Source organism: Miniopterus schreibersii, assembly GCF_964146895.1.
Source record: "Miniopterus schreibersii genome assembly, chromosome: 14".
Classification (NCBI taxonomy): domain Eukaryota; kingdom Metazoa; phylum Chordata; class Mammalia; order Chiroptera; family Miniopteridae; genus Miniopterus; species Miniopterus schreibersii.
In genome coordinates, this window is record NC_138114.1 from 26,274,777 (window position 1) to 26,301,784 (window position 27,008).

At 45.7% G+C, this 27,008-nt stretch overlaps 1 protein-coding gene across 1 annotated transcript in view; it reads left to right on the forward strand.

The window, feature by feature from the left end:
* The first annotated feature begins 570 nt into the window (after positions 1-570).
* Positions 571-27,008, forward strand: part of CCDC6 (coiled-coil domain containing 6) — a 99,832-nt gene continuing 73,394 nt past the window's right edge. The window contains exon 1 of the mRNA XM_081157557.1: positions 571-995. Within this exon, the coding sequence (XP_081013683.1) occupies positions 693-995 (303 nt within the window). The 5' untranslated portion in view covers positions 571-692. The remainder of the gene's footprint in view (positions 996-27,008) is intronic.

Genomic DNA, 27,008 nt, shown 5'->3' on the forward strand with positions numbered 1-27,008 from the left:
CTTAGCGCTCCCCACCGCCTCCCGGCCACGCTCGCTCAGATAAAACCGACAGGGCCGCGTGGATGTTTGAAACAGCGAGGGAGGCACGAGCACACACTCGGCGGAAGACGGGGCCGCGACCGCTGCGGCCGGGCCGGGGCCGGCGGCCGGAACCGGCTGACCTCTCCACGTGTCCCCAGCACCTGCCAGGCTAGCGGGGGCGCCGGGCTTCCTTTCCCCAGGAGAGGGCGCGAGCCCGGAAGAGGCTGGGCGGCCTGGGCTTAAATCGGGGGGCTCGGAGGCCCTCCCTCGGCGCACGTGCGGCGCCCAGCAGCCGGTGCGGAGGCCGCCGGGCTCCCTGGCGGCGGCCGCGCCCGCGCGTCCCCAGCCGCCGGCGGACGCCAGGAGGCGGGCGGGCCCCGGCGCTCGCGGCGGGCGGCGCAGGGCGGCCTAGCCGCGCGCCAGGCGGCGGGGCGAGCCTCGTGCAGTACTGCCCGAGCCCGGGCGGGGTCTCTGTTCTCTGGCAGAGGAGGTCCCTTGGCAGCGGGAAGCTCCCTCTCTTTCTCTCGCCGCCGCTCCGAGTCTGCGCCCTGGTGCCAGGCGCCCAGCTCGGCGCTCCCCTGTGCTCGCCCCGCGCCCACTCATTCGCAGCCCAGCCTTCGCCGCCGCCGCCGCCTCCCTGCTCCTCCTACTTCCCCCAGCCCGCCGCGGCCATGGCGGACAGCGCCAGCGAGAGCGACACGGACGGGGCGGGGGGCAACAGCGGCGGCCCGGCCGCCATGCAGTCGTCCTGCTCGTCGACCTCGGGCGGCGGCGGCGGCGGCGGCGGCGGCGGCGGCGGTGGGAAGTCGGGGGGCATTGTCATCTCGCCGTTCCGCCTGGAGGAGCTCACCAACCGCCTGGCCTCGCTGCAGCAGGAGAACAAGGTGCTGAAGATCGAGCTGGAAACCTACAAACTCAAGTGCAAGGCGCTGCAGGAGGAGAACCGCGACCTGCGCAAAGCCAGCGTGACCATCGTGAGTGCCCCCGGGGGCGCGCCGCAGCGCCGACCTCCGCCCGCGCCCGGGAGGGGCTGTGCCCGGCCCCGGCGGCCCCGGCCTCCCCGAGGTTCCCGGGGTCCCGCAGCCCGCACGCTCTGCCGAGACCCGCCGGCCTCCGGAGGGTGGGAGAGAGGGAGGTGCCCCTGCGGGGCCACGAGGGTCTGCCTTCCCGGGGGTGCAGGCCCCTCGCGGGGTGCGGGAGAAGCTGCTGCTGCGACCCACTCACGCTCCCTTTTCACCTCTGGGGAGGAGGCCCCTCCCGGGCCGAGCCGGAGGCTGGCGGCGTGGCTGGGGGGCGGGGTGGGACTTTTTCAGCCCTAGCGCGCCTGAGGGGTGCCTCCGGGACCCGGGGAGCCCTGCGCTCGGGGGGAGGGAGGAAGCGGGGGCCTGTTTCGGGGGCCCGGCTTGGGGCGCGGGGGGCGCGCGGCTGGGCCGGGCACCCGCGGGCAGCTGGACGGCCCCAGCTGGACGGCCGGGGAGGGGGCGGGAGAGTGGCCGGGAATCCGGGAAGTGGAGTTTTCTGGCCGGGACCGGGAGGGAAGGGCGGGTACCGGGCCGATGCTCCTGCCTCCCTCGGAAGTCCTCTCCCGGGCGGGGCGGGGGCGGGGCGGCGCGGCGCGGCGGTGGATGCGGCGTCCGACCCTGGCCGGGACAGGTGAGGGGTGTGAAGCCTGGGCGGGCTGGAGCCGGCGCGAGGAGGTCGCGGCTGCCCTGCCGGGCGGGATGAGCGGACGGACGTGTGTGCGTTTCATCGGCGGCGAAGCGTCTGGGGGTATTTTGCTCTAAGTCCAGATACTTGACGGGAGAGCAGACTGTTGGGTTAACACATGGCTCCCCCGAAGAGGGTCAGATTCGCGTGTCGAGCTCCCTCCCGGGCAGCAGGCGTCTAGAAAGTCCGCCCGAGCTGTGATGAGGCGAAACAAAACTGGAGAAAGTACCCCGGGCGCCCTGGCCTAACACCCCCGCCGGCTGGCCGCGCTGTGAACGCGCGGAGTCCCCGTGCAGACCACCCTGTTCGGGTCAGAAGTTTCCCCGCCGGGAGCAGAGAAGGAAACGTTAAGAAAGCAAGGGAATCAATTGCCCTCGCTGCTGCACAATAGCTGATTAGACCGAACCTTCAGATGGAGAAAGAGAGAGGAATTTGGGGATGGATCAAAGGTCACACTGAGGAAATGGAAGTGGGCAAGTTTAGGATGCCCCTGGGCCAGGAAAGCCGTCAGTGGAGGAGCGGATTGAATGTGGGAGTAGGTGTGTGCGCTCTCCCAAGGCTAGCTCGGGCATGGAAACGGGATGGCATTGTGAATTGGCTTAGAAAGCAGGTTTCCACCAAAGTTTCAGTGTGATCGGCAGCCTACATACAAATTGATTGTGGAAAGACACTTTGGATGCTCAGATCCAGTCCTGCTGAATGGAATCGGAGCTGTAAAGTGCTCCAAGTGCCCCTTTGGTGGGAAGGGGGAGAAATTTCCATAGGCAGCCACTTCCAAGCCTCCTCTGTCTGTTTCTTGGCCAAGAGAGATGTCTCTGCTGAGTGAGGGTTTGAGAAGAGGGCAGAGTTGGGGGAAGCAGTTTATTTAAGGTTTGAGTTAGTAAATGAGAGGGTTAGTATCTTGGAGAATGTGAACCACAGAAAGTAGTAAAACTTATATGAAACAGAATCTCTAGCCTCTTGCATACAGTGAGCAATTCAGGCTGTTTTTGTTAGTTTGGGAGGGAGATTGCGGGGTGGAGATACTATGAAAGGGTTATCTGTTTAACACTTGACTGTATTATAAGTAGGTCTGTAAATTGTACACAAACACGTCGGTTTTGCAAGGACAAACATGTTCATTCCTGGTGTATAAGATCAGAGGCCTTCTGAACACTTGGCTCGAAGAGTGTGTGAGGTGGTTGGTGGCTTTATTTCTTAGCACTTACCCTCAACCAAAGCTGACATCCAACCAAGTGTACTTTGTGAAATGTTCTGTGGCCTTATGAGTAAAGTTTAAAAATTGTTTTAGATGACAGCTTACAAGTACTAGAAGCCTCCCAGTTCTTCCTTAATCTCTGAATATATTCAGGGAGAAGAAAAAAAAGTGCTTGTGGTTTACCTGGTTCTTGAGTACTTGGCAGGTGTTACTAAGGCAAATGCAGAGAAGAGGTTCCTTTAAGCTTTTGAAAGTTTTATTAACTGAACTAGGACCCAGAATGTGAAACTACGTGAAATGCGTCTGTGGATGTAAGGAATCCCTTGAACAACACTGTGTTGTGCAGCTTAACTTTGACAAAAACAACCACCCCTGACAACTCTAGCTTAAACGTAGCCCTTGCTGGTAGCTGCCTAGGAAGTTTGTTTTAAGATCTAGGTATTCAATTAAATGAGGCCTTTCTATATTTTTCACTCTTTCAGTTGATTTGAAGTGAAGATGGAGCTATAATCCTATTACTTGCCTCCCTGGTTCTTATTAGTTCCTCTAGTTATAATATTATCATGTTTATGAGCACAAAAGATGATTATCGATGTCTTTTTCTTCTCCCTGAACATGATCAGGAAGGTATATCGCTAATCAGCTACACCCTGGAAGAGAGAGGCACCTTCTTTTGTTTTGTTTTGTTTTGTTTTTAGCAAACTTCATTTTTTAGAGCAGTTTTGGGTTCCTAGCAAAATTGATTGGAAGGTACAGAAATTGCCCGTGTACTCCCTGCCCTTCTTCCCTTCCCCTGTTATCAGCATCCCCCACCAGAGTGGTACATTTGTTATAACCAGTGAACCAGCACTTACACATCATAATCACCCAAAGGCCATAGTTTACATTAGGGTTCGCTCTCAGTGTTGTACATTCTGCGGGTTTGGACAAATGTGTAATGACATGTATCCACTAGTATCATACCGAGCAGATACAGTGCCCTGAAAGTCCTCTGTGCTCTGCCTTTCCATCCTTCCCTAACCCCTGGCAACTACTCCTCTTTTTATTGTCTCCAGTTTTGCCTTTGCAGAGTGTCATGCAGAGTTGGAATCATACACTATTGTAGCCTTTTCAGACGGCTTCTATCACTTAGTAATGGGCATTTAAGTTTCCTTCATGTCTTTTCATGACTTGATAGCTCACTTCTTTTTAGCATGGAATAATATTCCATTATCTGGATGTGCTACAGTTTATTTATCTATTTACCTACTGAAGGACTTGGCTGCTTTCAAGTTTTGGCAATTATGAACAAAGCTACAGTAAACATCTGTGTGTTGGTTTTTGTGTGGACAGGAGAGTTTAGCTCATTTGGGTAAATAGCAAGGAGCACAGTCACTGGATTGTACAGAAGAGTACTTTTTACTTTTAATTTGGTTAGGAAACTGCCAAACTGTCTTTCTAAAGTGGCTGTACTATTTTGCATTCCCACCAGCAAGGAAAGAGAGTTCCTGTTGCTCTACATCCTTGCCAGCATTTAATATTGTCAGTATTGTGAATTGTGACTATTTTCATAGGTGTGTAGTGGTATTTCATTGTTATTCCCTTTTTTTTTTAAGCCAAGTCCAAAAGCCAGTAGAAGCTTGTAACTATTGGTTATTTCTGCCTCTTTTATATATAAATGCTTATTCTGATCAGTGTACCCATTTAATACAGGAATGGTTTCATGGACATGTGTTTTTAGCATTTAGAGGTAAACATCATCTACGGGGAAGAATCAGATGTACAGGGCCCTTCATCCATGTCTGCAAGCACATCCGGGACATGGAGCTTGCCCCTAGTGTTTTATTTGGGAATCAGAGGTTTGGAATGGAATGTTGGGAGTGATTCTGCAGTTTCTCCCAGTAAGTCAGCCATGGAACCAGGCTACTGATTATATATCATAATTTCTTATTTGGAGTAGAGAAAAATATACAAAAAAACAAGTGCCTGGTTGCCCTGTTGAGTAGCTTGTAGATGTTAGGCTAGATCTATCTGGCTTGGTACTGTGGGTGAAAATTGGAGGTTATCTTAATTCATTGTAGTGAGAGGTGTCCGGGAGTAGTGGTCTCTGAGGAAGGTGAGGAAATGCAATTGTGGGCAGCAATTGGATGGCTTCAAAGTTCTGGGCTAGTTGCTGGTATTCTCAGGAGTGTACCCAGGGCCTCACACCTGGCATGGCTAGTTCTCTAAAGTGTACGCTTTTCTAGATTGGTTCAGATCTTCAGCATGTGCTTGGTTCACAAATAAAAAGCCTATTATAAATCACTAGTATTTAAGTATCTTCCTAACCATAAAATTAGTCCTTCATTATAAAAGTTTACAGAAATTTAAAAGTATTTGGAAGTTAGTGTAGAAGACATGTTGGTATGGCATGATTAGAAAAACCTGACTATTTTGAATATCTGCAATGTAATGGCTTCATTATCCAATAAGCCACCATATAGTTAATGTTGTGGATTTTGGGTTATTTACTCTGGAATCCTAATACACCATTTTCCATTTTTTAAGACTTCATTTCAGCAGATTCTCTGAAGATAGGAGATTAATATTACCCTTATAAAGAGATATATTGTGTGTCTGTTTCCTGTTTAAATTTTTTTTTTTTAGGTTTTTGTAGAAACACCCAGCTTCAGACACAACTTTGAGAAAAATATGACCTCGCAGTTAGGTCTGATTGTACACAAGTTCAGTCTTCCTAAGAATAGCCTCTTAGATTTCTTCTGCAGTTAAAGTTCTTCACATTTGTCGGTTCCTTATGTGTGTTTCATGTAATCTATTTGTATTTGAAAAAACACAAAACCTTAGAGGAGTTGTCACAGCCTTTTACAGTGTTCTTCATATTTATTTTGCTGGGTATGGAGAATAGTTCAGAGAACCACCAGTATCTGGTTTGTGGTGATTGTTGTTCAAGATCAGAGACTGGTCTAAAGCAAAACTCCGAAGCAGGCATTGCTTGCTTTAAAACCTTCAGTGGCTCCCCATTGCCCTCTGGATCCAAGTAAGCTTTTGGTAGTGTACCAGACTCTGTGATCTGGCCCTTCTCGCTTCACAGGCACACCCTTCACCTTTTGAAGCTCTCAGTGCTTCAAACTGCTAGTTCCTGGAATTAATTTTGGCAGGTTTCTCTGGGTCCTCTAGGATGTACCTCGAGCCCTTAACTGTTCTTCTCCTCCCCTCCTACACACTGGGTTTTGTGCCCATTCATGTCCCCTCAAGACCCATCTATAACTGCCCCATTGCCATCACATAGGTCTCCCCCAGTGGATGTGTAAATGTGTGTGTAGGGGGCAGAATTTGTCTTGTTCACCCCCATTCCTCAGTGCCTGGGTGGGTAGAATATTTGGGTTGACTCCAGAGGCACTGGGTGATGAGGCGTTTTTGCTCTTTTTTCCTGGGGCAAGGATGCTGATCCTGTCTCTGACCTAAGCTCGTAGAGTCACTGTCTTGCATGTGTCCTCAACAACAGCAAGCAAACACCATCTTCACTACAGTTGGTTCAACTGACTGGATGGATGAATGGATACACTGTATACTTTGGGGGACCACTGCAATCAGTGTGTGCCCCAAGCCCCTGCCTCCTAACCGTGGGTGATGTTGTAGGCTACCTTGTAGCATATACCTAGACGTTTGTGATACATTTCCCTTTTGGAAGGGGACAGTGTTCACCTTTCCAAGGGTTTTGAGTAAGGCTCAGGGGAAGAAGTGGCTCTTTTAGAAGTGTTCAGATCTGCCACCTCAGTTTTGCTGGCGGTGACAAGCATTTCTTTAAAGTTGAAATGCCCCGCAGCCGCCTCTGGGATACAGCTATGGACTGTGGTAGGAGGGGATGTATCAATGCAAGTACCTGAAGCTCCCGCTGGAGTATCTGCAAATACCAGGAGACTTGCTGCGTCCTTGTGGATGTCCACGTGTGGCCTGCAGGGTGGAGTTTGGGAGGTTGCTATAGCGTCACACAGTGTACTTGCGCGTGTGTTTTTGTGTGTGTGTGTGTGTTTCCCCCCCCTTTTTTTTCTTCCTTAAATCATGCCTTGCAGAGCTAATTGCACTTAGACGTAGAAATGCTAATCTCAGTTTTTAGACTACAGCCAGGTGGAGCAAAGGAGTCTCAGTTATCTTCCTTGTTCCCTCCCATCCTTTTTCCCTGGGTGGGTAAGGTGTTGCTTTTTGTTTTCAATCACAATGCAGTTGCTTTTAGATAGATTGCATCATTGTCAAAGCCGGGGAAGTGATTGTTCACAGGTTCAGTGTGTTCCTGCTTGGTGGTGATTGACATTTTCTTGACAGGGAAACTAATGCTCTGGAAAATATTTCTAATCATCAAGATCTTGGAGTGGTGTTTCTTCCTACTTCCCCAAGGCTGTCAAAATTTTCTTACCTTTTAAAGCCCACAGTTGTGAATTTTATCCCTCTGGTCATACCAGTAAATTGCAAACTCACTTTGTATAGGTGTTCTCAAGGGAGGGGAATGCTACAAAAGGGGTTAATAGTTCAATTGATGATTATTTAGGATTAACTCACCCCCTTCCTTATTATTCGTCCCTAGATCTGATGCATGGGAGGTAGTTTAATGATTAAAATTTATTATAATACTCACATGGTTAATGCTGGGAAATTTTCTGTGATTCCCCCCCCCCCCCCTTTGCCTCCTCAGTAAGGCATAAAATAGTTATGTGACGAATACACCCTGAAATAGGCAGGATTCAACCTACAAGTACTTATGAAGGGCTTATTGTGTGCCACATACTCCGAAATATTCAGAAGGAATGTACGGGCTTCTCCAGCAGCCTACCAAGGGTTGCACTTTACTTTCACTCAGCTTGGCCCGGGCTGGGTGCTGTAGGGACTTTAGAGTAGAGGGAACCGGCTTCCCTTGTCCAGCACCTTCCAGCTCAGAGTTGTGAAGTACAGAGCTAACCAACATGTGAGTGGAAGCAAGAAAGAAGTTCAGGCACGCTCCTGCAGGGATGCCCGGGGAGGGCTCCATTACCTTCCACCTTCCGAAATGAAGTTCACCTGTTTTGTGAATACCCGTAGGGGGAAACAGTTTCTCATACTCACTCAGTTTAATGAGCCTGTAGTGTATTTTGTAAGGCAGAGATGGGGAGAGCTGTTGCTCAATTTGTCTATGTCGAGGTGGCATGGGAGGCTTTTGTTTGCTTTTAATTTTCATTTTTATGTGGTGGTGATTGAAAAAGAAATGCCACTGATGTTTTAATGTCATGGTTTGCATCTGCTGGTAGATAGAAATTATCTAGGTGGTTTTTCCTCTATTTCTATTACTCCCTGGGCCCTACCCACTTTCCTTTCACAGAATATTGTAGAATGGACCAAAATTTTCTTCAATCTGAAATCTGTGAAAGCAAAGACTTCTTATGTTAAAAATAGAGATACTAGTTAATGGGCAATTTCAAATGCCAGTTTTTGTGTGTGTTTTTTTTAAAGCAGTGTTGATTGACAGGATAATCTTCCACGCATCTGTTCCAGAGCAAATCAGCCTTGGGTGCCAGGTGTGTGTCCGGAGTGATCTGGTTAATACCCTCCAGGGCATCTCGGGGCACTAGGGATCAAATGAGGCCACTCGGTACTGCGGAGCGGAGTTGGGATATTCAGCCAGACATAGGTCATAATTCAAAAAAGTTTCCCATAGAAGGAAAGAGGAAAGTGAAAGAATGAGAGCAACGTGGGGTATGGGTGAGCTAAAGCAAGTTCCTAGAAATCTTGTGTCTGCATTAAACACTTCATGGGTTGCTCTAGTAAGTGAACAGAGTCTTTTGCGTTATCAGCTTTTGGAGACTGAATTAGAAGGGCTAAAATCTTGAGAAAAATAATTTATTTGGTGTTTAATTATAGAAAGAGCTTCTCAGCTCATGAAATTGTTTGCATGTAAGTGGTGGTTTTTCTTTAATTGTCCTAATATACCAACTCAAATACTTTTATTCTATTGAGGTTTTATGTTGTTGTTGTTTGGTTCTTCATTGGACAGGCCTTAATTTAGCTAAACAAAAACACTTGCTGAGAGTCAAAACATTGTTTCTCTGCTTCATTTAGTAGCTCCTGATTATAGTAACTAAAATTTGAGGGGGGAAGATCAGCTAGATGATTTAAATGTCTTGGCTAACCAAGGAGTACAATTGAGTACATATGCCATAAAGTTGAGGTTTGGACTTACTGAGGTTCAAATCACTACCTGGTAAGGTGCCCTATGTTTTAGAAAGTATATTAACTATTTCACATCATTTTGAAACTTGAATGCATGTAGCTTGGTATCGAGAAGCACCTTAGGTTCTAGAGAATAGGGTCAGTGACTTTTGTGTGTATGATTAAAAAAATTGTGGTAAGATATACACAGATAAAAGTTACCATTTTAACTGTTTTTAAGTATACAGTTCAGCAGCCTTAAGTACATTCACAGTGTTGGCAACCATCACCACTATCCACCTCCAAAACGTTTTCATCACCCCAAACAGAATCTCTGTCTTGATTCAACAATAACGCTTCATTTTCCCCTACCTCCGTCCCCGGTAACCTCGATCTCGAGCGATTTAAAAAAATTTTGTTTTTTGAAGGAAAAAACATGCTCTCATCTCCAGAAGCAGCTAGCTGCTTTTTAGTGCCCTGGTGTTAAAGTTATGAATTTAGACCTAAAGCATTTTAATTAAAGTGCTTTTGATATCTTGCTTCAACTTCAATTTTTATTGCTTTTTGGCTGTCATGCATCTGGGTCTTTGCTGTCTTCAGCAGACATTTACAGCACCCCAGTCCAGGGTTTGGTGCCCCCCTTTTTTTCTTTAATTTGCATTTAGTGTTAGCACCCAGATGTGCAGAACCCTGGGAAGGAGTAATCCACAATGAGGGCTTGTTGCCTTTTTTTTTTTAAATGTGCTGTAAGCGTTTAATTTCCTTCATAGCATTTTGCATATACCATAATTTAAGAAAGAAATGAATAATAATTCTTATTTCCAAGCATCACTCCGCTTCCAAGTTATTTTGCGTTGCTGTGATAACAGCCAGTGTTTTCCCAGTGCCTACTGTGGGACAGGCGCTGTTGGGAGGGGTTTGCTTATATCTTCTTATGTAATCCTCACCACTGTCCTGTGTCATCAGTACTGATGTTATCCATTAATACAGACTTGCAGATTTAGGCCCAGAGAGGTTATGTAACTTGTGGCTGGAATTTGAACCCCGGTCTGGCCTCCGAGCTGAAGCACAAGGCTACATGGCCTGTGGGAGGGTGGGATAGAGATTAATTTATGAGCAGTTTTATCTTTATCTTGTTGTGGGCGTTTTCCTCTTCGGTGTTCCTGCACTGCTCTGTTCCTTCAGTTAGAGCGATCGCGGCTGCCCTATTACCACAGCAAATTCTCAGGATGCCAGGCCCCAGGGAGTGTTTCCAGGGCCGCAGACTCCCAGCCTCAGAAAAGAAACAATGATGGAGAGGGTGACTTCAGTGCCTGGGGGACAGCCTGTGTGCCCCTTGCTGGCTCTGTCTCCCTCCAGTTTTGAGCCTTGGTGTCTTCCACCCCTGTCCCCTGTCCACTGAACCCCAGTAGGTTGCCACCTCTGCTTCTGTAGCACAGCCATCTGGGCTCCCATCCCAGTCTGGAATCAGTCTCTTGGTGGTACTTACGTTATAACCTCTATTTAAAAATAGTTCGACCTGCGTGGTAATAGTGGATTTTTTAAAAACATGTATTGATCACCTGCTGTATGCCAGACAGAGTGCCACATGTAAGAACTGGGATGAGACTGCATTTGGGGAGTTGGGACCATAGTCAGGGAGAGCTTTCTCTCGTGAGGTGATTGTTAAGCTAAAACCTGAAGGATAAGCTGAAGTTGATCTAGAGGAAGTGGAGGTGTGGGGGTCATGGCAAGAGGAGGCATGCCTCCTTTCTCAGGTGCAGAACCTGAATGTGTGGGAAGAAATGAAGTTGGGGAGCGGAGCAGAGACTGGGTGGCAGGTCTGGTGGGCTGTTTCCCAGGTTCCATCCAGGGGCTGAACTACAGAGGAGGGGACAGAGGGGACAGGGGAACAATAGGAGCATTTCTGCATTTTAATAACCCACTCTGGCTGCTTATTGCAGATGTTTATTTGTGTTTTCCTTCTAAACTATTTGAAGACCGATGCTTTGTCATATAGCATCTGTAAGATGATCTGTCTTACTCCATGATAATAATAGCTACATATTACAGTCTTACTGTGTGCCTGGTAGAGTTCTGAACACATTGTGTTTAGGGATTCATTTCATTGTCAGAGCAACCCTTAGTTATCTCCTTGTGGCAGATGAAATGAGGGGTAGGAGTCTCAGCAGCCTCTTGAAAGTTGCAGTGAATGTAGGGCAGGGATTTGGTCACGGGCAGTGTTGATGGTGCCTTGCACAGTGACTGGCACGTAAAAAGCCTGCCATTTGAAGGGTTATGTGCATTTCCCCACATCCTTAACCCAGTAGCTGCTCGATAAAGTTTGAGGACTTTATTTCAGTAAAGTGCACAAGCTTGGAATGCACATATTTATTGAAAAGTGCTCCATAAACTGACAAATGGATTTAATCATCACCCCTCTCAAGGTACATGTTACCAGCAATCCCCCTGAAGCTACCTTGTGCTCTGTTTCAGTCATTACCCCCCAGAAGTAACCTTGTTCTGACTTCTGTCACTACAGATTTCATTTTGCTTATTTTTGACCCTCATAGAAGTGGCTGTGTATAGAATGTATTTTTGTGTGTCTAGATTCTTTACTTGTTTTCCTAGTTCGTACACTTGCTAGTATTCAACAGTACCTGTGTTGCTGCATGTAGGGGTAGTTCTTCTTTATTGCTGTGTAGTGTCCACTGTGTGAGTTTTCAGTTTTAGCTTCTGCCCCCTGGGTAGCCCCAACTGCTCCCCTCAGTGCTGATCACTGGGCATTGGGACAGTGTGAGAGGAGTGGCACAGCAGAGGACACAGAGCCTGTAGGACATGGGCTGCAGTTAATTGAAGTTCTGGCTACCTTATTAGCCAAGTTAAATTGCAATCAGGGCCTTTGAGCCTTGGAGGACTTACCCGTTATAAGGACAGCCTTGCCCTGGCGGGTGGCTCACTTCATTGGAGCATCGTACACAGAAAGGTGGTGGTTTCGATTCCGGTCAGGGTGCCTACCTAGGTTGCTGGTTGGATTCCCGGTCAGGGCATGTACAGAAGACAACCGATCTATGTTTTTCTCTCACATCAATGTCTCTCTTCTTCTCCTCTCTCTCTAAAATGAGTAAACATTATTAAAAAAAAGAACGCTACAGTCTTTTAGGCTTAATACCAGTCTTGTTTCTATCTCACTGTTGTTAAGAAGATCAAATGAGACAATGCACATCAAAGTATTTCGGTTGTGAATTATTATTTCTGTAGAAAATGATATTAAAGAGTATTACTAACCAACCCTTTCTGTTGGTCTTCAAAATGTATTTTAAAATCAAAACTGTTCTTGATTATCTTATAAGATATGGCAGCAAAATAAGGTCTGGTAAAGCTGAGAGGGGGCGATGGAGGCAGCAGGCACCAAGCTCTCCGAGACCTCAGCCTGGGGAGCTCTGCAGCCTGGCTCCTCAGGGCCTTGGGGAGGCCTGGGAATTCGGCCGATTTCTTAGGGTTTGGTGAGTCAGGATTGAACCAGCCTGTGTGGCCCTGCAAAAGCAATAGGACAGCCGGAGGCAAACATGTTTCCTAAAAGATCCATTTTTTCCCTTGTGGGTCAGTTGCGGGGCTCTTTCCATTATTTCCTGAAAAAAGAGCCAATGTGTGCCTTCTCCCAGTTTTCTGTCTTTCGCACTGTGGGCAGCAGCCAGTCAAAACCTGGTTCTCTGTTGTGTGACTTTTGACTCTGTTTCGTGGGGGTGTGGATTCCAGAGGGTGGACTGTGGTGGCTGAGACACAAGAACCACTTCTGCTTAACTGTTGGTCTAAAGAAGAGAAACCAGAACATGCATATCTCTGAAATGGGCTGACTTTGCAGGCATGCCTTTACAGTACCCAAATGACAGGAGGACAGCCCCACTTGTGATCCAGGGGCAGGTCTGTTTGCAGGGGACTCCCCAAGTGACCTCTTTTCTTTCTCTTGCCTCTGGATCTCTCTGGTGATAGAAATGGCAGCCTGGGGACTCTTTGAAGGTTGAAGGAACATGCTTTTCACTAGGGGTGTTGTGGTTTTCTTGTCCTGGCGTGAAGTCTTTTGGTATGGTGAAAGGGGGCAAGGAGGACAGTTTGTGTAATTCAGGGACTCAGCTGGCATTGTAAATACATAAGTTAAAGTAAGCCACCTTGAACCCAGGAATGCCCTTAGCCTTTTCGTAGTCATCTGCCCACCCGGGAGGTGGGGCCATAGCCAAGACTACCAGGAGTCTTTGGTTTCTCTCTGCCTCCCTCCGAGGCTCCCTTGAATGCCTTCCCCTGGAACTCTTTTTCAGGTAAGGAAGATAAGCACTAATGACTTCAGTCCCTTATTTGGTTGGTTCTTCCTTGGCCCAGAGCCTTGCAGCTCTGGGTCAGTGGCACCTGATGGGTGATGTGATGAGGCAATTGGAATTCACTTGCTAGCCCACAAATGAAAACCAGTAGGCTCTGCTGCTTTTCCTGAGTCCAGTGTATTGCTTCTCTGGCTCTCAAATTCCTGTGGGCTCCCCTGCTCCCCTTTTTTGCTTTTATGCTTTTAATTTTGCGTGTTGCAGATTAGCATTCTCCATTAGGCTATCTGTGTGAATTACTCTTCCTTTCAGTTTTACTCATTAACTTCTTTCTGTTTTTCCACCCCAGGGTTCTTTGAAAGAACTTGGTGTAATGGAGAGAGACTTGGAAACCAGATACGGTTCCCAGATAAATAAAAACGCAGGATGAGGAACTGTATTTAAATTTCAGATAAGCAATGAATATTTTTTTTAGTATATGTATGTCCCAAATGTTGCATGGAACATACATACACTAAAAATTATGCATTGCTTATCTGAAACGCTCTTTTAACTGGGCATCCTGTATTTTATAAATACAAACAGACAAACCCATAGGATTTTTAAAAATCTCAGTCCTGCTCCTTCCTAGCTCTGTAATCATATGGCAGCTTACCTGAGCCCTAGGCTACCATGCCTTCTTTTCTACAAAGGGACCATGGTATCTTACCTCTCAGGTGTTGGGGATAAATGGTGTGACTTATGAAAGCCCTCAGGACTCATTCAAGACTTCGTCCCTCTTTAGCCAATGATTGTGGATTTGCTTGCTGCCCATCTGCTTCCTTTTCTCTTGTCTTTTGTGATACTGATACCATTAATAACCTGGTTATTATTAACAGGAAAGGAATAAAGGGGAGACTAGATAATATAGGCATGACGTTTATACAGCTTTGCCAGAAAGCTGCAGTTAACATTCTCCATGCCTGTTCCCCGCAGATTACTGGGGGAAGGGACTGGACAATAGATGCATGCTCGCTAAGGTCTGGGTGACGAGGGAAGGTAATTACCTGGCAGTCCTGGAGAAGGCAGGTCACTGGCCAGAATAGGTGTGGCCACTGCAGGCCCTGGAAGATTTTATATTTAAACTACTGAACAAAGGGAGTTTTCTCTTTCTCTTGCTGTTCATGCCTGACTCCTGGCTCGCAGGGTTCGCATGCTCTGCACATGGCCCACAGCCATGCGGGCTCCACACAGTGGACTAATGAACTTTAGCCTGATGTTGCATCGGACCCAGCTCCACCATGGAACAGACACTGGACGCTGGCTTTGCTTCTAGCTCTACTAAAGCCCCAGCTGCATATCTTCCAGGACTGGTGTAAGGGCAGTGGGACTTTGGAACTGAGGGGTGTAACTCAACGCAAATAAAAACCACTCATTCTCCCGTCCCCCGGGGCCTCTGGAAATGCTTATTCCGTTGGCACCCCAAAAACCCCACTCACACTAGTGATAGAGGAATTCCACCCACACAATCCTCCAGTAGCAAAGCCGACCAAGCATCCTGTCCTTAGCGTGGCTCTTTGGGGTCTTCTCAGGATGTCACCTCCTCTTTCTCAAACTGCTCTCAGTTTGCTTTCACTTTTTCTGTCCTTCCACCACCAACTTCCTTATTTCTTCCTCTCTGAAGGCCATCTTTGACCGAATGCCTCAGGTGCCTTCCTTTATTTGGCCACATGTTGCCAGCCTTCTTGTTTCATTTCTCGTTTCCTTCTGAGTCTGAACTGGCACAGGGAGAACAGGGCTCTTTGGTCTCTCACTGCCTGTGGAGCCAAGCAACAAACACCTACATATCCTTTTAGGGTCTTGGTTTTCTCATTTCACTGAGAAGGCTTGTTTAGAATTCAGGGATTGCAAACTCGCAGTTGGCATTTGGCCCGCAGGTGAGTGGTTTGGCAAGACCTTTAAAAGAGAGCCTTAGGAAAGGCACAGATGCTCCAGCTTGGGCATCACCTGTGCCTGTTGCTTCTCACCTCTGCCAGCCTCTGTGGCTATCACATGCTTACTCACTTCCTGCTCTAAGGGCAATTGAGTTTGAGATCCCTGGAGCTGTGCTGCAGATAGTGACTAATGAAGCCATTGTGCACAGTTTGCTTTAGCTTTTGACACAAAACCATGGGGCACAGTTATTGCAGCTTGACAGGCTGAGAGATCCGAGGTACAGAGGCGTTAACCTGCCAGGGTCATTCAGCTGGTAGGTGCTGGGGCCAAGATTTGGCACCCTGGCTCTGGAGTCCCCTGCTCTTAACCACTGTGTTGTATTTCTGTGACCTCTTGCAGCTGTGAGGTTCTATGACATTCCTTGAAGAAGCTCAGAATATAGCACAGGTTGGTTGGTTGGTTTTTAAAATTCATAGTCTAAGTCATTGCCCTATCATGTGGGCAGTTGCTCTGAGTCTTGACTGGTGAATCCTTATAATGAATATTCCTTCAAAAGGATTGTCCTTCTGTCCCTTAAAGGTGTTTCTGAGAGTTTTCTCTTCCTGTGGCTTTTCTCTAACCTTTATGATGAGGTTTCCTTGCTGTTCATTTAAGCAGTTTTTGGACACCTACTAAGCACCAGCTATGTGCTTGAGATGCCCTTGGTAGGAGCAAGGCAGGCTATGAATAATAGCTGAGTGTCCCACCCTGGGCCAAGGGCCTGCTGTGAAAGGAGCTCAAAGGCTGGTAGGAGAGACAGGTGAGAAAGCAGTGACCACACCATGGTTGACCAGTCAGGGTTCACACAGGAAAACAGAAACCCTGTGAAGTGAGAGGGAGAATGTCCTCCAAGGAATTGGTTATCCCAGTAGTGGCATTGCTGAGAAGACAACTCACTGGCAGGTGCACTGAGGCAGCCCAGGTGCTTAAAACAGCAGGACACCACTCCCACACCCCCTCTGGGGGACAATGGGAGGAGGTGGTGGTATCAGAGGCCAGGGGCAGGGGTCACCCAGAGAAGGGTAGAACAGTGGTGGGCCTTGAGATAGGAAAGCAGCCCGAGGTGGAGAAAGGGGAGAAACACCCTCCTCCCATCCTCCGGGCTCTTGCCAGCACCTCTCTGGTCAGGCTGACTTGGAACTTAGCTGACTTCTGGGAACTGGAGGTTGCAACCTGCAGAGGTTACCCCTACCTTGCAGAGCAGGGGAAGATCAGTGGAGGGATCTTGGGCCAGACACACCCAGCACTGGCTCAGGGAGTAATGAAAATGAAATGACTATGTCTGGCCTGGGCGGTCCGAACACTTCACAGATGACAGAATGTTGGAGGACTCGTAGGTTTTTATTCCCACAAGCGGATGTGAGTGAAGGGCACGCCAGGAAGAAGGAACTGCATGGACAAAGGCACGACAGCTTGAAATAGCAGGCTCCACTTTTAGCATTCGATTGGCTCCATTGATACATGGGGTCTCTCCCGTCCCTCTTTCTTTGGCCTCAGGAGCCCCTTTTGCAGAATGCTTTGTCCCACATCCATGTTGTCTTTTGTGGCTGACCTGAATTTTCTCACAGGGGAAAGCCAGGCCGGGAGCTCTGCACCCTGATACCCTCAGGGTGCCATTTAACAGTTGTAAACAGCTTGGGATGACTCGCCAGCCCCAGGAAGGAGTTCGAAGCCAGTGACAGTTACATGTGGTGCCTGGGTCCCATTGCACCTAGGCTCTGATGAAGATGTTCATGCCTTGGGAGAAACAGCTGCTCACGTTAGTGACATCATGGCGCTTGACATTTGTCTCCTAGCCCCAAACGTCTGGCACATGATCGTGCTGTTAGAATATGTTTCTCACATTCCCCTGCTGTGAAATTGGATACATAGTTTTGTTTAAACTTTTTATTAGGGAAATTTTCACACATACACAAAAGTAGAGTGAATGAATGTGCAGACCACCCAGCTTCACCAATTATCGGCACATGGTTAGTCTTAACATTGCTTCACCCATAGTTCATTTTGCATCTCTGATAAGGACTTTACAAGGACCATACCATTATCACATCTTAAAAAAATACTTGTATTTTCCCTAGTGAATTTGTGTCTGAAAGATAACCAGCAAAGACTGTCCTGGAATCAAATAGGTTGTCCTTGCTTCCCTCTGCTTTAAGCCTTTACTCCTGTGCCCTGATCTAGACCCCCCCCCCTCCCCCCCGGTGTGCTGACAGCATGCTTTGGGGCTTTCATTTTTTTAATCCTCACCTGGGGGCCTTTTTTTTATTGCTTTCAAGAGAGTGGAAAGGGGGGGGAGAGAGAGAGGAGATGAGAGAGACACATGATTGGTTGCCTCCCACTGTGTACACACCCCGACTGGGGGCAGGGATTGAGCCTGCAACCAAGGTATGTGCCCTTGACCAGTATTGAACCCGAGACCCTTCAGTCTGCAGGCTGATGCCCTGACCACTGAACCAAACCGGCTTTGGGACTTTTTACCTCTGCCTTGCTTCTTGGTACTAGTCTCCCAGGCATCCCCGTCATACTGGTTCTGCCCTCAGGAAGGTATGCAGACTGACTTCCCAGCCCCTACGATACACAGTGGTACGAATCTCAGGTTGTGCATGTGGGGCAAGAATCTTGGCTTTTACAGTTCGGCCTCAAGGAAACCTGAAGTGAAGTGAGAATCTTTTGCTTTTAGCTGAGAAATATCTGATGAGCGTCCTGGAGGAATTATGCTGTAAGAAGATGGACTGGCATGTGTAAGGGCTTCAGGAAGGTCTGTTGTGTGTGAGGCCGTGCAGGTCTGGAGAGCACCAGACAGGAAGCTGTGGGCAGTGTGTGCAGACTGTGTCTTCTGGACAGGCAGAAAAGGCACATCTTTGCCCAGAATCCTCAGCTCTGAAATCGTAGCTGTGTATCACCTATACACAGCTTCAACATTTCATTTGAGCCTCGCAGCAAGTCTGTGGGGTAGGTAGTGGGAGCCTTGCCTACAAAGAAAGGATCTGGGGCTCAGGTGAAATGCTTTTAAATTATTGGCCAGGGAACAGTGTTGGTAAATGGGACAGGTGGGATTGCAAGGTAGGTGGCCTGACTGACTCCCAGGCCAGGGTTCTTTCCACTCTGTCAGCTCCTTGGCAGAGAAGAGAAAACGGGTCTGGTAGTTCAGTCCTTAGAAACAAAAGGGGACTGAATGGAGCTTTGACGGTAATTCATGAGGTAAAGGTAGCAAGTCTCCTTTTACCAGAAGTTTTCCAAATACTGGCTGGACCTGAGCAAGATGGGCCAGTACAGGTGGGAAATGAAACCTCAGTGAGGGCTGGGACAGGAGGGCCAAGCCCTTCACTTATGAGTCTAGGAAAAGAAATGTGGACTGTCCTGGTTGTAGAAATGACCTCTGAGGGACAGGCTAGTCATTTTGCTCTCATTGGCCTGTGTCAGCCAGTGTTGAAAGTGGGCCGCTGAGTCGGGGACTTGCGACATTGGTTATTTTCAAAGCTGCTCTCTCTGGGTATAATTTAACCCCTGTCGATAGCCTTTCACCTTTCGGTCTGTGGCTCCGAGACTTTGCTGTCCATCACAATCACCTGGAGAACTTCAAAAGTCATGATACTTGGGGTCACATCCTTCAGTGTCTGGGGGTAGGAGCCAGGCATTAGTATTTTTTTTAGATTCCCAGGTAATTTTTAAATTGTTTTGGACTCAGCAACAAAGTTTGGGAATCAGTGGTCTGTACATTTGCGAGAACATACTATTTTTACCTGAGGCTTGAGAAAAGTGCTGCCCTTTTAAAAATGTTCTTTCTATTTTTTTCCCATTAGTTATTTTTCCCCAGCTTTATTGAGATATAATTGACATAAAAAATACAAAAACAAAATTATTGACATATAATGTTGTGTAAGTTTTAAGGTGTACAGCATGTCGATTTGCCAGACTTGTATATATTGCAGAATGGTGATTACCACTGCATTAGCTAACACCTGCATCACGACATATAATTACATAGTGTTCTTTTATTTCTTTTATTTCTTAATTGAATTTTTTGAATAGGAAAAATGTCTCATGATATGCTCTCCTTTTCCCTTTCACACAAAAGGTGGTGTAGGTGATTCTTTATTTTTTGTTGTTGTTGTTTTCTCTCCCACTTAATATTTTGGAGATTTTTTTCCATGACAATACATTGATTATTTCCTCTTTCTTTTTTAGAGTTGCATAGTAATCCCGTGTGGCTGTCTAACCATCGGGCATCAGATTTGTTTTCAGTCTTTAGTCTCACAAACAGTGTTACAGTAACCTTGAACATGGGTCATTTTGTATGTGAGTGAGTGTGTTTCTAAGGGGATACACTGCATTGGCTAATGATCTCTTAAACCATTTCCTTATATAATGGTCCCTCGGTTTTTGAATGTACTCCGTCCTGGAAGCCCGTTTGAGTTCTGAAACGTTAGAAAACTGAGGGATCCACACCCAACAGTTGGGCCTCAGGGTCTTGCCCTCAGCGGAAGCCATGTGGCAAGTTCAACTTCTGAGGCGTGTTCGAAAACCGAAGCATTTGCTTCCAGGTTTATGGCGTTCGTAACCCCAAATGTTCGTCAACGGAGACATTCGAAAACTGAAGCACCACTGTATTGACTCAGTCCTCACATCAGTCCTGAGAGGTAGCCAGTATTATGATCTTCGTTTTACAGATGAGGAAACTGAGGCTCAAAGAGGATTGGGTGATGTGCCCAAAATTATACCCCAGAGAGTGGCAGAGCCAGAATTCACACCTAGGCAAGTTGACTGCAGAGGAATTCCTTCACTTCGAGATACTGCCTTTCTGGGTAAATTCCTAGAAGAGACATTGCTGGGTCAGATGTAATATGTGTGTGTGTAATTTGATTAATGTTGCCAAATTGCCCTCCATAAGACTTTTAGTCATTTCTACTTCCATTGGCAGGATCTGAGAAAGAGTTTATGTGGCCCCACATCACAGTTTTATCAAACTTGGATTTTGCCAGTCCGGTAATTGAAAAGGGGCATCTTGGAGTAGCCTTTGCATTTCTCTGGAGTGGGTGGGTGGGTGAGTAAGCATCTTGTCATGTTTGCAAGAGCATTTGTATTTCCTTTTCTATAAATGCCTAGTTCATAGTCTTTCTCATTTGGGATGTTGGTCTTTCTCTTATCCACTTTTCCTCAGCACTCTATGTATTACAGGAACTTGTCCTTTTTCCACTTTTGAGTTGCAAAAAATTTCCCGCTTGTCACTTATCTTTTGACTTGGCTCTAGGTGTTATTTTTAAGCCACAATGAAGTTTCTTTAGGCTTTCTTAATGTCATTTATGATCTACAGGAAATATTGTTTTGATGTATTTACTCTTTTGAAAAAACAATGTAGGACAGATTACTGTTGTATTTTTGTTTAAATGACATGAAGCACCTTTAAGAGAATTTAAGAAGAAATCATAGAAGTAATGATGCTAGATTTTCTAAATTGCATGAAACTACTTGAATTCATAGCTGAATATTAGAAGCGCATCTATCTCCTGGTGTCTTTTTCCCTCATCTTTCTCTACAGTATCACTTTATCTTTCATATAAGATCTTGAATTAAGGTACATCTCTTCTGACAAATTCATCAATTACTGAATTGCTTGCATTTTGGATACTATTATCGTAGCCTTTTCCTCTCTCCAGAACCTTCTTAAGTGGACCTAAGTTTAATTGGCATGGTTTCTCTCTCCTGGTCAGTTTCCAACTCAGTTTATCTGGTGGTTTTACTTTACTCTACAGTATTTTCCATTTCTCCTGCTTAAAGATAGGTTTAAAGCTCTGGACCTTAAATTTAATCTTCTTCTATATTGACGAATTAGCCAGTCATCTTTGTTGATCTCACAAACATTTCTGAGGATATTCTGTGTGCCAGGTACTGTGCTAGGGTCCCTGCCTCTTGGAGCTTATATTCTAGTTAGGTGGGGGATAGACATCAGACAATTTCAGGTTACAAAATTAAAATTGTGAAAGATATGCAAATTGGTTCTCAGGATATGACCAGGGGGAACTGAGGTAGTTTGGGGCAGCCAGGGACAGCTTCTGTGAGCTGACAGTAGGCTGCACCATCATTCTGAATAATGAATAAAAGTTAACCATGCAGAGGACTGGTACAAGCATCTTCTGGACCAGGGGGACAGGCCCTGCAAGAATCTTGAAAGCAGCAGAAGCATGGTAAATTTCAGGAGCTGAAAGACGAGAGTGGTCAGAGTATGATTTGGATATGGCCTGGGGAAGGATCTGGAAGTAGGTGGGGCCAGTCTAGACAGGGTTTATAGTCTCTTTTCTGATGCCACTGAGCTTGTGAGTAAACCCTGAACCATTAGTAAAACATGTAAGGCGTCCATTTGAAGGGAAGAGACCTTTTCTTTAGCTTTCTCTCTCGCTGTTTTCAAATGTCTGAGCTGAGAGTACCCTAGGTGTCATTTATTGCTAGTCTTATGTTCATATATTTTTTTCAAATGCTAGCCCAGGGAAATCAAATGACTTAAGTCCACTCTGGTAACCAGTAGCGGCAAAATTTGAACCCGGGTCTCCTGATTTATAGATTGTTCTTTGTACTCTGCACCTCCTCTTCCGAGAAAACGTGTTCTCACTAAAAATTGAAATGTGTTCTGATGTGTGGTTTTTTTCCTGACTTGTGTGAGAGGTATAAAAATGAAATCATTTAAGAATTTTGTTGAGTCACATTTATTAAAAATACCACACAAAAAGGAAGACTGTCTTCTAGAATGTGGGATCTGCCGAGGCAACGCCCATGCTTCTAATCCTTTAGCTTCTGTACACCCTTTAGTAATTAGAGCATCTAACTTAAATGCTTTTAAATTAGGAATAGGTTTTTATTCTAGTGATTATGCCAATCTAGAACTTTCTTCATATGAATACATTTGGCCTGGGAGAAAAAAAGGCATTTTAATCCATTCTTATTTTTTCATTGGGATATGTTTTTGCCAATAGTTTTTATGTTTTAAAATCCAAATGTGGCAAAAAGATGTACTGCTTGTTAAGCATCCTGACTTGGCTAGGGATTGAAGAAGGAATGAAGTTGGAAGGACTGTAGATATGCAGTAAATTTATCCAAAATAGGTTTCTTCCTTCCTGTCCTAGCCGGATTTTTTGGCATCTCCCTAATATGTCGAGTCCTTTAACCTGTTCCTGGGATGAGAGAAAGACACTGTACCTTCCCTTATCGGGGCCTGTGCATTTTTGTGTTGTAGTTATCCCTGAAGTATTTGATGTGCACATTTCAGATCTTGGCTGCTTACTTGGGGGTAGAGAGGGACCCTGGAAGAGAAAGTGGATTCATTGGTGCTACCAATGAGCTGGACCAGAGGAGAGGTGAAAGTGAGTGAAGAGGAACAATTGATATTAGAGTCTTAGATAGGCTGGGGTCAGATGTAGGAAAGTTCCCTCCTGCATGGATCAGCTGCCTAGGGCCGTGAATAGAGAAGAATTGGGTTATCCAGGGTGTGATCTGGGTCTGCAGAGGGCACCAGAAGCCTGAATAGGGTTTGCTTACTTGTAAGGTAGAGAGCTCTTTCCGTGTTTCCTGCCCAACACTGTTAACATCTCTTTGCATATTGGTGGGCTTAAATCTGCAGATGAGAAGGCGAGCAGGAATATGCTACTGGCATTTTTCCCAGTGTGTATTGTGTGTTCTTTCTTTCCCCCATCCCATCATTAAATTTTATTAACTGCTCATATCTCTTGTCCCCAGTTCTGAGCCCTCTGTTACTCACTTGTGGAGATCATCTGAGGCTTGTGTTTCGCTAATACAGAATGCTTAGGTTCCATCTTAAAACGGAAAAACATAAGTAGTTTTGTATTTTTAGGAAAGGTAAATTTAAAAATTAAATAATTGGCGCACTTGGAATTCAGGCCATATAAAAGTGAAAGGCAATTCTCTCTTATCCTTGACCCTGGTTCATCTTCATGGATATAACGACTATTACTAGTTTCTTAGGAATTTTTAAAGTGTTTTTCTGGATATATTTTATGCACGTCCAAGGGTGGGCCTATATTGTCCCCCTTAAGTAATACAGAAATGGGAACACATTGTACCTGCTCTTCTGTATCTTGTTTGTTTCACTTAACACATCTCATGAGCTCATCCCTATCGGTGGTTATAGAACGGCCTCATTGTTTTGAAGGGCTCCCTATAAAATATTCCATGAAACGGGGGCACTGCTTTTATTTATTTTTTAACATATCTTTATTGATCTCAGAGAGAGGAAAGGAGAGGGAGAGAGAGAGAGAAACATCAATGATGAGAGAGTCATTGATTGAGCCCGCAACCTGGGCATGTGCCCTGACCGGGAATTGAACCCCTATCTCCTGGATCCTAGGTCGACGCTCAACCATTGAGCCATGCCCTGCTGGGCACTGTTTTTATTTAACTTTTCCTCTGTTGATTGTTTCCAGTCTTTCCTTACTACAACTAAAGTCACATTTAACATTCTTTAAGAATTTTTAAAACCTAAATCTTAGCAATAGTTTGTATTATCTATAGGATAACTATCTAGGAAGAGAATGACCAGTTCAAGGAGTATGTATTTTTAAATGTTCTTGTTTATATTCATTTGGGCAGCATTAAGTCATTTTTTAATTGTCTTCCTTCTCTTCACTTGTTCTTTCTTCTTTTTATAAAACCCGTTGTCTGTTTTAGCCTTTTCTTTGTTCTTTGGGTAGAAACATCTCTAATTCTCTGAGTTTTGAAGGGAATGATTTTATGATTTTCCTTAGAAGTTACTACCATGCTGCTTGCTTCTCCCCTGCTCCCCTCCCCCCCCCGGACTTCGTGAGCTTTCTTATCGTTGAATACTCTTCTTTTGCCTAAATAACATAGAAGTCAGTAAGAAGACAGATATATGACTTTTACTACCAAACTCTCCTTTTAGTAAGAATCTGCAAATTGGGAGATATTGGGGAGTATTTTTGGAGTACCACTAAAGATCTCTCTTTCGCTAGCATGGATCACATCCTCAAGTCACATAAGAAGGTGATGGTCTTGCCCGGCTGGGCGTGGCTCAGCGGTTGAGCATTGTGCTAGCATCCAGGAGATCGCAGTTCTATTCCCGGTCAGGGCACATGCCCCGGTTGCGGGCTTGATCCCCAGTAGGGGGCGTGCAGGAGGCAGCCGATCAATGACTCTCTCATCATTGACGTTTCTATCTCTTTTCCTCTCCCTCTCTGAAATCAGTAAAAGATATATTAAAAAAACCCCACAAAGGAATGAATGGTCTTTGTAAAATCCTAGGAAATGTTAGGAAATTTGTTCAAAGTTTGGGGCTCTTTGTTGAGGGTTTTGAATTCTGGCAACACATTAAACTGTGTGGTGTATGCTGTGTACAAAGTGCACAAATCCGTTTCCTTAAAACAGGCTCTGCCCTGATCACTATCAGTTTACATGATAGGAATCTTAGCCCATGTTTTCCAACATATTTTATGGAGTTTTAGAGTAAAGTGGATTTCCTCATTAAGTACATAATCAATTGAGTTCACTTTAATATGTGAAAGTCAAACCAATGCAAGGAACATAAGCTTATAATATTATCATTCAATTGGACAGGATTTTATAATTTGAGTAAACTTGTAATAAAAATTTATTAGATTTTTCCCCCTATCATTAACCTGTGCTTACTTGGGTGTAGTTGATAGAATAGGAAAGAGCAAAGAGAAGAAAAAGGAAAGCCTGGATTTCTAAATACAGAGCCTCAGGAGTAGGGGTGATGGCTCCCATGAGAGGTACTAGCACTGCTTCTGCTCTCACTCATGGTAGTTAAGTCGTGTGCTACATCTGAGAACATCTTAGTTTTTTACCCTTTCATCTTTTACAGGGTAGTGATGCCTTCATCTCACTTGGAAGTTACAAAAGGGAGACTTTATTTCCCTTCCTAGTTCCCCGTCTCCTCCACCTCCAATATCACATTTCACCCATGGCTGTACTTTTAGTTTTTTATAGAACTGATACGTTATATGGTTGCTGCAAAGACACGTGCTGTTTTACTTAAAGACTAGGATCCTGAGGGCCATTGCTAGTACATACAGAGAAATGAGACCAGAGATCACCGTGGGCAGTGAACCCAGCTGATTAACTAACTTGATATGACTCTTCAGAATCCCTGTTACTCACTGCTTTGGGGGTAACAATAGAATCCTTTTTTTTCCCTTTTTCTACCAAATTAAATTGTTTTTCAGTTAAAATGTAGGCAGATCAGTATAATGAACACCCTTATACTCTCACCTAAATTCACCAATTTTTCACATCATATCATGCCCACACCATACACACATCTCCCTCCCTCCTTCCTTTCCTCTCTGTCTCTCTCTCTCTCTCTGTTCCCTTTTGTCCATCCATCTGAAGGTAGGTTTCAGATACAAGGCCCCTTCATTCCTAAGTATTCAGTGTACACCTCCCAGGAGCAGGGACATGGGAATGAGAATATTTTTGAGGCTAACGTCCACCCTGTCACACAGTGTGCCTTTTATGGGGATTCAGAAGAAATCGTTTTCTTAGGTCTTAATACCAAGTAAAGCTCCTCAGTTTTAGGACAACAAAAATTGCTCGGTTGCTAGGAAGGACACTCAGAACTAAAATTTCAAAATGTGTACGACCTACTGATTAGCATCTGTAACTTTTAGCTCTATTTGGCTATAAGACATTTTTCCCCCTGACTATTCATGCCTCTTCCTCTTTTAAAATCTTACATATTTATGCAAAGAACAGTGAATTTTATAATGAATTGGTATATAAAAATGAGCCCAAAGGGAATCTGAAGTTGCAGTAGGCCTTCAAGTGGCCCCTACAAGAGGAGTGGGTCATCATTGTCTCGCCTCACTGTGCCCCTTCTGGGACTCCAAGACAAAGCAGGTGGAATTTCCCCCACCTAAAGCCCCAGTACTTTGTTTTTTTCTTTTGAATATGCTGCCTTGATATTCATCTTAAAAACATTTTCATCTGAAGTCTTACAGGATGTGTCACACTCTAGTGCATGTCTACTTCTTGGGGAGGGCCCAAGCCTCACAATCTCCTAGGGAAAGCGCTGCCCACTCTGACCAAGTGTGACTTTCGTTACCTGGGGCCAGGACATCAGTGGGAAGTGGGCACCCCTTAAATGGTTACATCTGTGAGAACAAAGCAGAGACAAAAGGGGTATTGATGGCATGGTACAGAGAGTGCCATTGGAGTTTTGAGAATGGAGATGGGTATTATCTGAAATAACAGACGTGGAGATGGCCAGAAGGCATGTGTAGCTGGAGGAATCTGGTGAGACCTGCTGAACAGGACTAGATGACCCAGGTCGGGGAAGGAGGAGATGGAGTGTGGAAGGGGTCAGTCAGATGCTGATCTGCTCGGTGCCATCTCTTCGGGTCACGTCGGAGATGACCACCCTGCCCCAAGTTGTATAGAGGAGACTCTGTACAGAGACTGTATTGCAGGACATCCAGTTGGTAACTAGAATCACACCATATTCCTCTTCAGTGTTTACCTTCTTTCTCCCCGCATTATGTCTGTGAGGTTCATTGATGATGTTGATCTCTTCCTTTTTGAGATTGGGTCTTGGAACCTAGAATGTCTACAAAGAGACATTTTTACTATAGGGCTGTGAAGTCCCCTTATTGTACAGTTGGTATCTTCAAAACTTGTGAATTTGGAAAATGTAGTCTATG